The sequence below is a fragment of the Chrysochloris asiatica genome, unplaced genomic scaffold (genome assembly GCF_000296735.1).
Source record: "Chrysochloris asiatica unplaced genomic scaffold, ChrAsi1.0 scaffold00016, whole genome shotgun sequence".
Lineage (NCBI taxonomy): Eukaryota > Metazoa > Chordata > Mammalia > Afrosoricida > Chrysochloridae > Chrysochloris > Chrysochloris asiatica.
In genome coordinates this window covers 13,616,812-13,629,724 of record NW_006408534.1, presented here as the reverse complement: position 1 = coordinate 13,629,724, position 12,913 = coordinate 13,616,812, and the positions used below count along the sequence as shown (strand labels likewise).

Genomic DNA, 12,913 nt, shown 5'->3' with positions numbered 1-12,913 from the left:
GGGAGTAAAGTTTAGGGGTATGTGTGTGTATGCACTTGACTCTCTCCCTCCCTCCACTCCCCAGCCTTAGACTCCTTCCTTCTAGGGCTCCCCACCCTCTTTTAGTGCTTGGTCTCTAGGACCCCCAGAGACAGGAAGGGTTTCTCTGAACCCTCTCCATGGCTGAGATGATTCCCAACCTGCCCTGGCCTTGTCCTGCCAGCCCCTCTCAAGTAGAGCTCCCTTATATCGCTCTCCAACATTCTAAAGAGGAAAGCCCAAAACAATCAAAGGACCAGTCCCTTGGCTTTGGGTTTGGCCTCATGTCTGTCCCCCCACCCCCCACAACCCACACTCCAATACCTTCTGGCCAGCAAAGAAGACTTGCACATAAGGATCAACAAGATCCTTGTTTTCCCCAATGAAAGCCTTCTTTACATTGGCCATGAGGCTTGTGTTCATACGGGGCAGTCCCTCTGCTCGGTAAATTTTCACGTAGAACCGGGCCCACTGGCGTTCAGGGGGCACTCCCTCAGGCAGCAGCAAGTTCCTGCCAGAACATACAGATAGGGTCATATGTGGCCAAATCCAGACACCCTAACTCCTGCCTGAGGACCTACATACTCTGGGTCTTGGGAGACTCTGCGAGAGATACTGCGGGGGCCTAGACTAGGACTGAAGAAGGCACCTTTTCTCATGTCGGATTCTAGGCAAGTCTCCCTATTCCCTGGGCCTCCGTTTCCTCACCTTTAAGATGGGAACAATATTACTCACCACTCAGGAATATGAGGACACCCAGATAGGCTAAAACACACAACTGCTTTGTAAATAACAGAGTGGGATACCAATCTTAGTATTAGTTTCAACTTTTCTCAGCTTTGTGCCACATCTCTGTCTCTTAGACAAAAGCATAGTAAGTGATTCCCCGTCCCCTCCCTGGAACACGATTCATCGTTGTATCCCAGATTTTTTCCAACCAAGTCCAGATAAGTTCTCAGAATATTTCTCAGCAGGCATTCTCAGTGGACTGGAATTGGCAGAGAAGGTGAGATGTCTGTCATTCTGGGACTAGACTCAGGGCCCAGCAGCTCCCTAACTTAACTCTGTCTGCATGTGCTCTTTCTGCCAAATTTCTCACATTCACAAGTCTGTGTATCAAAGGATCATCATCCTTCACCAGCCCCACCTCCTCCCTGTCCCATCCAGATACAGGAGTGTGTGTGGATGCTGGCCCAGGCCCTGGCCTCAGCTCCTCCAGGAATCATGGGAGCTGTATGGAAGCACAGGCTCAGTGCTTAGGGGCTGGGATGAGATGGGAGCCTCACCCCTCAATGTCATCCTCATCTGTTTCATTGGCCTTGTGGGGTGTCTTGATGTTGTCCCCTTTGCCCACCACAGCGATGTCACACTTCACGTAGCCCTTCAGCCCAGCAGAGATGTCATCAGGGTCCAACAGGATGGCCCACTTGTGATGGAACTGGTGCTCTGTGGTGACGAGGAACATGGGCTGCACCTGATGCCCCCACCCTCAGGGCAGGTCATCCAGACCCCAGGGAGCTTGGGTCACAGCTGTGCCTAGTCTGGGCAGCTGGAATAATGCCCTACCTTTGGGTGTGTGGTGTAACTTCAAAGCTGTTGTTAGCTACCATGACTCATAGAGACCCCATGCATTTGTTGTGGATCAAATTGTTGTGATCTACAGAGTTTTCATTGGCTGATTTTTTGACAAAAACTAGGTGTCTAATTGGTTTCTCTGCCTTCAACTTTTCCCACCATTCCAGTCAACCTCCATACCCCTACCAGAGAAAGCCTTTGGAAGGAGAAATTGGTTCTTCTCACTCCTCTGTCAAGTCATTCTGGGGGCTCCCTAGTGCCTGGGGTTAAAGTCAAAGAGAATGGATTTATTTCTGACTCTGAAGGACAAACCCGTAAGGAAATTTTGGTGTGACAGAGACAAAGTAGAGAGGTGACACATGGCCCACAGCTGGATGACCAATTGGGGTCCCCAATTCATCTAACCACTCATAGATCCACCCACCCACTCACCCACCTATTTAACCATCCACCCATCTGTCTATGTATCAATCTGTCCTATCCATCTATCCATCTACTATCCATCTATTCATTCATCTACCTTTTCAGCCATCCAGGTAGCCATCAAGAGGTGAGAGTCCTTTCCTGTGTTTACGCTATGTGATACCCAGGCCAGAGGCGCAGGGAGACAAGGAGACCCGGAGTTATAGGCTTGACCAGCCTGAAACCTCATTTCACCTGCCTTAGGCTTGACTCTGTCACTTTTCAGATAAGGCTGGTTGTGCTGAGCAAGTTGCTAGCATATGGCTCACTCTTTTCTCCAGCAGAGAGCAGCACTGAGTACCAGTTTCCTGCTGTAGCAATGGATGGAGCACAAATAGTACTGCCAGGATGAGGACAGATTCCTTATCCCCAGGAAACCCTGCCAGTTCTACTGGAGACTACACATCCAAAGCTGCCAGCAGCACCCATGAATTCAGTGTCCTGGCAGTATGCTGTCCAACAACCTGGCTGGATCAGAAACCAAGACTCATCAAGGTCAGGCCAAACTGGAGACTGTCAAGGTGAAGGCATCGGTGCCCCAACTGGAGGGCTGTGTGGCTTCTGCCTCCATAGAGGGCAGTGAGGTCAGGGACAGATGAAGCAGGAGCAACAATCTGGAAGTGGGTTATCCTAGAGAAGAGTGGTTCACATCGTGGATCTGCCATTTACCCCCAGTGTAGCTCAGGGTTCTTTATTAAGCTGGGCCTCAGTTTCCTTACTGTGAAAATGGGAACAATGATACCTACATGGGGCTGTTGTGAGGATTGGGCTGTGTGTGTGGTGGTGATCTTCTCTGACCACCCAGAGCTCCAGAGTTCATTACTTTCTTTGACTCTGTGTCTCCAGTCCTTGGGTGTGCCAATGACACAGAGGGTGTGTGGGGATGGTCACTCCTAGGGAGTTGGTCACTCTCAGGAATGCCAGCGCCATTCCCAACAAGTGGCCCACAGCTGTTCATGCTTCCTGGGAACATGGTGATAGACAGACCCTTGGCCTGGTCTTGACCTTGACCCTGCAGCATACCACACATGTGTGGGGCAGTGGAAAAGGCACTGGTCTGAGACTTGGAGACCCAGGTCATATTCCCAGACCTGCCACTGACTTACTGTGTGACTTGGGCACGTTGCTTTTCTTCTTTTCAATGGAGAGATTGGACTAGTAGTTTTTAAGTTCTCTTGTAGCTTGAATGTTCTATGATGTTGTAATATATATACATGAGTTAAAACTGTGCACACCAGTCTAGTATCTATTAGGTCGAATCACATGAAATCACCAATTTATTGTTCAATGTCCCATGGCACTGAACTTTTCTAAGCCTCATTTATCTCACCTGTAAAATGGACTAAATGCTGATGACTACCTCACAGTTTGGGAAGGGTCAGATGTGGTGGTCTGAGAGTGACTGTGTTGTCCCCATCCAAGGACCTGAAGGAGTCACTACTGGACCAAGTGGCAGGCTCACTGCAGGGATACGGGTAGGGCCCAGTGCCAGGCTGTGTGCCAAGGCCCTTGAGAAGGCCATGCGGTTGGTTATGTTAGGTGAGAGCAACCCTTCTGCCTGGCTCACTCTGGTCACCCTTTGGGGTTCCCTGGCCAGCCCCGCAGTGTTGGCCAGCAGGTATCCACAGGCCTGCTAATGAACCACAACCCTGTGTTGATCCCTGAGCCCCCAGATGGACAGGCACTGAGAAGTGTTTTGAAAACCTTGAGTTCCTCCCACCCACTGCCATCGAGTTAATTCTAGCTCCCAGTGATCCTATAAGAGAGACCAGAACTGCTCCTTAGGGTTTCTGAGACTCTAAATCTTTTTGGGAGCATCTTTTTCCTGTGGAACATCTGATACCACCTTATGGGTATCAGTCCAACACTTAATCTGCTGTGTCACCAGGGATCCTTTGAGTGTCTCAGAGGCTGCCACACTCACTTGGCACTGAGTACAGTGTAGCTCAGCGGGAGGCTCTGGAGCCGGACAGCTTCCTGGCAATTTCTGTGAGTCTCAGTCTCCTCAGCTGTAAAATGGGGATGATGTCCTATATCCCACAGGGCTCCTGTGAGGCTGAGTTGGAATCCTCACAGGCTGCCAGCCCAGGAAGCGGGGATCTGGGTGAGGTCCCTCTCCAGTTAGGACAGGCTTTCCATCACTACATGGTGCTCAACCACAACCCAGAATGTACCTGAGACTAGACTCAGCACCCTGCTGAATGCTGCTCGGCAGACCTCGGACTTACCGACCCAGTGGAGAGTGAGCACCCACACCTGGATGTGTGTACATACCTCTGCTCTGCAGAGCACATGGCCGTGTACACACCAGTCACCAGACTGCTCCAACAGCCTCCCAGGCAGAGTGCAGTGATGCCCTGAGCCCCACGCACCCTCTGACCAGCAGTGCACAGTTACTCACCAGGCTGCGAGTACACGGTCCCCACGTCCATTTTGAAGGCCCCCACCAGGGTGCCGCTGCGCAGCAGGTTCTTGGAGTGAATCACCTTCCAAGCAGAATCACCACCCTCCAATCAGGCTAGGAGGGGGCGAGGCTTATTGTGGGGCAGGGTGGGTTGACTAATGGGGACCCCAGTTTTGTAGTGAAGTAGGAGGGTGTTTGGCAGGGTAGGAGTGGCTCACTGAAGGCTCAGGCTGAGTCCCTCCTGCCCTGACTGCCGAGTACATCTGTGCAGGTTGTGCACTGTACAGAAACAACCCGCTAAAGGGGCAAGCTCAAAACCAAACCCACAGCCATGAAGTCAATTCTGAGACCCTACTATATAGGGTTTCTGAGACTGCAAATCTTTATGGGAGCAGACAGTCTCATCTTTCTCCTATGGAGCAGCTGGTGGGTTTGAACTGCTGACTTTGTGGTTAGCAGACCAATGTCTAACCCACAGCACCACCAGGGCTCTTTAAAGGGATGAGAGGGCACCAAAAGCTAGCCTATGCTCTGTTTGTCCAGTGGTGTGTCTATTTGCAAGGCTGTCTTTCTAGGATTGGTTGCCCAGGGGGGTCAGATGCCTTTTCAAATTTGCACAAAGGTGCACTTTAATCTGGTGACCCTGTCTGCCAGGGGCTGCTCCCTACTCACCGAGATCTTGATGATCTTGTCGAACATGACGTCAGGAGAGACGTGGAAGTCGAAGACGAAGTACTGGAGGGGGGAAGGACCCAGGTCTGCTGTCACCAGGCAGGTACGACTAACAGCCTGGGGCAGTGCTGGGCCCCTCCCTCCTGGCAGTGCCTGTCTGCACCCCAGCCATTTCCCCTGAGTCCCACAGTTCGGATGAGCAGCTATGGCAGCCATTGGTCCTCCTTGACTTGGGGTGAGGTGGGAGGCAGGGCTCTCAACAAGTGTGGGCAGAGCCAAGGCTTGTCAGTGTGGGATGGGGAAGCAAGTGGGAACAGTTCATGGAACAGGCTACAGCCATGTGCTGTGCTGGGAAGGGCCCTGGGCCAGGGTTCTAGTTCCAGTTCTGCCCCTTTCTAGCTGTTGGGCTTCAAGAAACACACTCTCTCAATCTCATGAGCCATAAAATGGAGACAATGACACCCACTTGAGCGTCTTGCTATGAGGCTAGCATATAATACTATAATTTGCTGTTGTTAAGTGCTGATTTATAGAGACCAATAGGGCTTCCAAGGAGCAGCTGGTGAGTTTGAAAGGCCAATCTTGTGGTTCAAACAGACCTCTCGGTCTAGTGCTTTATCCCACAGTGACAGATATTATAATGGTGCTGGTGGTGGTGATGTGCTGTGGAGTTGGTTCCGACTCAAAGCAACCCTGTATGGGGTTTCCAAGGCTGTAAATCTTTATGGGAGCAGAAAGCCCCATCTTTCTCTCATGGAATCACTGGTAGTTTTGAATTGCTGACCGTGAGATTAGTAGCCCAATTTGTAACCCCAACACTATCAGAGCACCTTAGATATTAGGAATGTTGTTGTTGTTGTTAAGTGCCGTTGAGTTGATTCCGATCCATAGAGACCCTGTATAGGGTTTCCGAGGAGACGCTGGTGAGCTTGAACCGCCAACCTTGCAGTTCAAATGGCTTTGCAGTCTGGCTCATTAACCCACAGCACCACACCAGGACTCCATATATTAGAATAGGTTTCATCAAATCTGAGATGTCCATTATTGTAAGGTTTGCTGGTGTTGTATGTGCTACCTAGACACTGCCTGAAAGATGCATCCCAATGTCACCTTGTAAAACAAGGGGAGTCTTAGAACTTTTGAGACTCTGGGCTGCGAAGGCATCACTACTGTAAATGCACTGTGTGTGGGTATGACTGTCCTCTCCTGCTATGAACTGTCACTATAAGTTGCTGTGCTCACTTCTTTCCCTGGCCTCGTGGTGCATAGACACTGGGAAGCAAGGTGTGGGGCAATGAGCAGAGGACCAACTGCTTTGGTGAACTTGTGGGCAGGGAGAAGGAAGTCACGGTGCCAAAAGGCTGAGGGGAACATATGAGGAGAATCCTATCCCAGTTGTTAGAGGCTCATATGAGAACACTACGGGTAAAAACAGTGTTAGCTCTAGAATTAGAGAGACTTGACTGTTAATTGTTGGGCCAGTCACTTGTTTTCTAAGCCTCAGGTACAGCCTGTGATGCAGGGCTGCTATGTTGTACCACTCCAGGGTCATCATTCACAAGGTGCGGTTATGGAGTTTGACTAAGATGAGAGCCCTGTTGAGTGAGCATTCTCCTTAGGGTACATACAGGTTAAGGATACCATGATTGTTAATTGTTACATGTGGGAGTTTGTATGCTCAGGTGGTCAGAAGCTCTGGAGAGATGGTTTATTGTTGTTAAGTAGGTTCTGACTCATAGCAACCCTGTACAGGGTTTCTGAGGAGCAGCTGGTGGGTTTGAACTGCCTGCGAATCATGTGGTTCACAGTCCACTGCTGATCCTACAGTGCCACACCAGAAGTCCAAGGAGAGATGGGTGGAGACCTAGATTTGGGAGTCATCAGAATGTAGATGTAGCTAAACTCCTGGGATGGAGGAGATATTCAAGGAGCATATAGGAAGCGAAGTAGGTCCAGGAAGGAGCTCTAAGAAGCAGCAGCATTTCAGGATGGACAGAGGAAGAGATGCCACGAAGAGATGGAAGAGGAGGAGATGGAGAAACGGTGAATCCTTGAAAGCGATACAAGAAGGTCTCCAAGAGGATGAGTGGGCAGCAGTATAGAAGGTGCTGGTCAGCCAAGGAAGAAGAGAATGGTTAGTGGGTATTGTATGTAGGGGACAGCAAAGTCCCCAGTGACCTTGGTGAGAGCAGCCACAGAGAAGCTGTTGTTGTTAATGCCACATCGGGATGAAGAGGAGTGGTGGGCAGAAACAACTGATGAGATTGAGGCCTGACTGCATGGTGAGGAAATGGAGACAGCTCACATAGTCTGTGAATGGGGCGAGAGAAGGAAGTGGTCAATAGACACCTATGTGGGACTGAGGAAGGAAGACATGCATACATACATTCATGATGACAGATTTCGGGTCCCTTTCTTTGAACACATGTTCTGTTCAGAATATCTTATAGGCTAAGGAGAAGGGACTAAGAGAAATGGAAAGATGAAGTTGGTGGTCTAATGCCAGATTCTTTGGGTTGTAGAAAGGGAAGGCTCCAAGGCTAAGAGAAAGGGGTGGTTTTAGGCACACTGACTCACAGACACCTGGAAAGCTCTAAAGGATGTCAGGCCCATCGATGTTGAAAAAAGATAAGAACCTTCCCTGAGACCCACACAGAGAGACAACCATCCCCTAGATCTTGGCACCCTAAATGTGGACTTCTAGCCTCATTAACTGTGAGAGAAGAAATTTGTTTCTTAAAATCATCCACTTGTGGTGTTTTTGTTATAGCAATTACTAGATAGAGAAGACACTGCTCAACCTTCTATAATGCACAGGACAGACCCTCTCTGACTCCCAATAAAGAGAATTATCTAGTTCAGATTATCCTCAACACTGAATTGGAAAAACCCCAGATTAGAGTTAACAGAATGAAACAGAATCAATCAGAGCTATTTTGGTGAAAAATAGCAAAAGTGTGATTAGGAACAAACTTAAGATGGTTCAAAGATAAGTGGAAATGAGCAGTCTTGGAGGAAATAAATATGGCATTTAGAAACTGGTTTTTAGGCTGGAACTGGGATGTGACCTGGACAAGGTAAAAATGATCTCATTCATCTCTGCAGCCCCTAGGTGCCTGGTGTGGACCTGGTGCACAGATGTTCAGCGAGGGTTTGCGTCTTCATTTGTCACTGAAGGTCTCCAAGTGCAGACCAGGCTCTGAGCTGGGCCACAGCAATGCAGGCCCACTGAAGAGACAGAGCCTTGAATGACCATCACAGTCCAGGGAAGTTACTGTCACAGAGAGAGCGGTGTGAAGACTGCAAATCCAGAGTGTGAGGAAGACATTTGAGAGGTTCCCTGTAGGATGAGTAGGAGTTTTCCAGGAAGCCACAGAGTGGAGAAGCACCTCTGTGTCCTTATGGAGGGGGTAGCAATTTGGATGAAACATGAGGTGCACAGGCTTGGTGTAAGGTGAGCCTTGAGTAAGCCAAACATGGCCCCACAGGATCAAATAACCTGGAAGACCATGGGGCCCTATCTCCAGCTCCATTAGAGGAAAGTAGACTCTAATCTAGGCCACAGGCTTTCCAGGCACAGATGTATCCTGGCATAAGGTCAGAGATATGGAGTCTGAATTTCCTGACTTCTGGGGAGGCTACCAGATGGGACTGGGGTGAGTCCTGAGCAGTGTATCCCAAGCCTATTGTTAAGTGCCTTTCAGTCAGTTCTGACTCAAATCGACCCTGTGTAGGGTTCCCAAGGAGAGGTTGGTGAGCCTGAACCACTGAACATGTGTTCAAACCGACTTTGCAGTCCAGTGCATTAACCCACAGTGCCATACCAGGACTCCCTTTTAGCTAGTGTTGTTGTTGAAGTGCTGTCGAGTTGGTTCTGACCCACAGCGACCCTCTAAAGGGTTTCCAAGAAGCAGCTGGTGAGTTTGAACTGCTAACCTTGTGGTTCAAACTGACTTTGCAGTCCAGTGCATTAACCCGCAGTGCCACACTAGCTAGTAGTCAAGTGCATATTGTTTGTGCCACCCAGAGACCTCTGATTTTGGATAAGGCCCTTCCCATATTCAGGTTTCAGTCCCCTTCTCTGCAAGATGGGGAGATTGAACTAGATGGTTCCTGAGGCCCCTCAACCTCAGCATGGCTGGAAAGAACAGGAATGGGTACCAGGATTTTCCTGTCTCATATTCTAAAAGTCAAGACCAATGATCAGGTATCTCAGCAGAGAGGCTGACTCTGACACGTAGTGCTCCAACAAGGTCCTCCTGCCTAGGAGCATCAATGTCCCCATGTGTGATGTGGTATTAACAGTCACCAACTCTGACAGCAGTGAGGGGGTTGGTCAGAGAGATGAGGTACCTGAGATTTGGGAGTGTGTACATATTCCTCAAGGAGCTCTGCTAGCGTAGTGGTTATGAATCAGGCTGCTAACCTCAGGGTCAGCAGTTCGAAACTACCAGCTGTTCCGCAGGAGAAAGATGAGGCTTTCTGTTCCCGATAAGATTTACAGCCTCGGAAACCCTGTTCAGGGTTGCTATGAGTCGGAACTGACTCCACGGTACATAACAACAACCGCGTATTCCTTAGTGGTGGCACTGGTTACCACGGGCAGGGGTTAAGGGTACTTGTTCCAGACTCAGGGCTCAGTCTGGAAAGGGTTGGGACCAGGCATCATGGGAACATGAAGTTCCCTCTCAGACACTGCTGAGAGCTGCCTGGGAGTTCCTGGGATGGTGGTGGCCAGACCAGCTCCAGCTAGGATCTAGACTAGAGCTCCGAGGTGTAGCACTGCACTTGAATGTACTGGGGTTGTAGGAGGGTGGGGAAAGGTAAGACCAGCTGGTAGCTTTTTGTGCCCATTGAGTTCCCAGGTGATCCTCTTGGGCCTGGGTCCAGACTGGGGCCCAGCCTCCTGCCATGATATGGGAGGCACCTTCTCCCATGTAGGTTCACTGAGACCACTGACCTCATTGTAGTAGGGGCAGTTAGTGGACTCCTTCATGGATGTGTACTTTTTGTCATCTCCCACCTCCACGCATACCACAGGGTCCATGTTCAAGCCCACCAGCTGCCGAGCCTCGATCACTGTGATGCTGACCTGTAGACAGAAGAAAGGGAAGGCAGACAGAGCTGGAGGCCAACTTCTCTGCGGAGCAGTCTGCCTCCTGGTCCTGCAGGCACCTAGGGGCCGGGCAGCAGGCTGGGGTAAAGGGACCAGCGCTAGATTTGGAGTTCCAGTCACAGTCCAGTTTGAGCTCTATATTGTTGGGTGACCCTGGTATCTTTGTGTCCTTTCTCAGTGTTCTCATTTACAAAGGAAGGGCTTGAAAGACTTGTTTAGCTTTTAAATTAGTAAGGAATCTCTGTCTTGAGCACTGTGGCCTTTTAAAGAACTATTCAGATGATATCAAGCCAACAAGAGTAATTTAGGGGACAATGAATTTACATGAACTGGAAAGAATAATTGGGCAAAGGACGGTGGGAATGGTGGCACAACTAGAAGACTGGCATCAACATCACAATCTGTGTTGGATATGTTTTTGCTGTAAATATTTTCATAATTTCAAAAATTATTTAAAAACAAAACAACCTTGCAGTTCAAATGACTTTGCAGTCCAGGGCATTAACCCACAGCACCATACCAGGACTCCTTTTTTGTTTTGTTTTATAGAGGTGTCTAAATGTGTTTTTTTTTTTTTTTATTGTTTTGTAGAGGTGTCTAAATGGTCAATGAGCTTTTGGCATCCACTGGAGCCACGTTTCCTGGCTTCGTGACTGTATGTTGTAGGAGTTTCTTGTGTCCTTTAAATGTGGCTTCCAACGCCTCTGAATCTTACTCCTATCCTAGGAAGATGCCCCTTTTCTTTTTTCAGTTGTTCATTTAACAAATATTTACTGGGCACCTATCATGATTTCTGTAGGATCAACACTAGACTGCAAACCACAAGTTTGGCAGTTTAAACCCAACCTTGGGAAAACCTATGTAGGGTCACTATGAATAGGAACTGACTTGGTGGCATTTAACAACAACAACAAACAACAATCATGGGGTAAGTCCCTGGATGGTGCAAATGCTAGAAAGGCCTAGCAATATATTTCCAAAAGATTACAGCCATTGAAAACCAGATGGGGTACAATTCTACTCTGATATACATGGGGTCTTTATGAGTCAAAATATCTCTGCAGCGACTGGTACAATGGGACAAACACAGGTGGGATCGAAACAAGCACCTTCCCTTCTTGGAGCTTTCTGGAAATGATTACAAGTTCAATGATTTTTAAGCTCCAATGTATCACTTCTGATGCAACCACTACTTTTTCTGAAACTTGTTTTTAAGCCACTGGCTCTTGCCTCGGATTTGCAAGTCTCAGGTCCTATTTCAGTGATCAGGTTGAACAGAGAGGCACAGACAGCAAGTTGCTGGATGTAGCACTGACCCCGGGGTCTGGCATATCACTGGACATCAGAGCCTCAATTGTCTCAGCTATGAATGGAGACACCATTGACCTTCAAGACTACATGAGAGTTAGATGAGACAATGTGTGTTTAAGTGCTTTATAGTTCTTGCTGTTGTTGTTGTTAAGTGCCGTTGAGTGGATTCCAATCCATAGTGACCCTGTATAGGGTTTCCAAGGAGCAGATGTGGAGCTTGAACTGCCAACCTTTCAGTTCAAAAGGCTTTGCAGTCTGGCGCATTAACCTGTCAAATTGACTTTTGACTCATAGCAGCCCAATGTGATAAAACTGCCCAACTTTTCTAGGCTGTAATCTTTATGGGATTTCCAGGTCTTTTCCCCGTGGTGATACTTGTTGTTGTTGTTGTTGTTAAGTGTCATTAAGTCAGTTCTAATACAGAGAGATCCTGTATAGGGTTTCTGAAGGAGCAGCTAGAGGATTTGAACTGCTGATCTTGTGGTTTGTAGTCCAGTGCTGATCCTACAACGCCACACCAGGAGTATCACAGAGATGCTGGATGGGTTCAAACTGCCAACCTTTTATTCAGCAGCCAAATGCTTAACCATTGTGCCACCAGAACTCCTTATAAATAACAGAATGTTCTATACCGGTGAGCTGCTTGAGAAACAGTTTCTCAAATAGAATCTACCTTTAGGAAAGTGGCTTGTCTCCTAAGGAGGTAGACTTGTAAATAATACTTGTGATTGTTTCAGTTGAGTCTCTTGAACTTGCATTTTAACAAAAAAACTTTTCTGGAACTATTGTTATCATTTACCTGGCACATTCTTTCAAGAAAACTGTAAGGATTTCTCTTTAAGCTTCTTATCCTGGAGATTCGGCACTTTAGTTGACGTGCTTAATGCAACTTATAAATACGATTTTGCTCAAGAGGCTATTTTCCCTCTTCATAAAAACAAAAACAAAAAACACCCAAAAACATAACCACTAAAATTGTCATATACTGTGTTCTTCAGTCTTATACTCTGAAGACTGTGAAAAGTCCACACATTGGAAATAATGTCAAGGGAAAATAGAAACTCTAACCAATGAAACGGCCAGGAAAGCATTTAGACTGGAAATTGAATATTCACTAATGGAAGTAACACTTGTACTGTGAAAGTAAACATCTCTGTTTGGAACTTCAAGTGCCAAAGGCAATGAAGCAAAAGCTCAGAATCCAGAACTCTAAAGAAGTTCAGTAACTATGTAACTGAGCCCTGAGAGAGTACATACACACAAACACACATACAACAATAACAAAGAAAACCCATTGCTGTCCATTGATTACAACACATAGAAATCCTTTCAGAATATTCTTTGCATATCACTAA

General features: G+C 47.9%; 1 protein-coding gene across 4 annotated transcripts in view; it reads right to left on the bottom strand.

The window, feature by feature from the left end:
- The window catches only part of OTOF (otoferlin), a 141,660-nt gene that overhangs the window by 27,873 nt on the left and 100,874 nt on the right, over positions 1-12,913 (bottom strand). For all 4 annotated transcript variants that reach the window (XM_006835217.1, XM_006835216.1, XM_006835218.1 and 1 more), the window contains 5 exons: positions 10,092-10,223; positions 5,132-5,194; positions 4,457-4,541; positions 1,305-1,464; positions 343-529 (listed from right to left, as the gene is read on the bottom strand). In XM_006835217.1, coding sequence (XP_006835280.1) covers positions 343-529; positions 1,305-1,464; positions 4,457-4,541; positions 5,132-5,194; positions 10,092-10,223 — 627 coding nt within the window. The remainder of the gene's footprint in view (positions 1-342; positions 530-1,304; positions 1,465-4,456; positions 4,542-5,131; positions 5,195-10,091; positions 10,224-12,913) is intronic.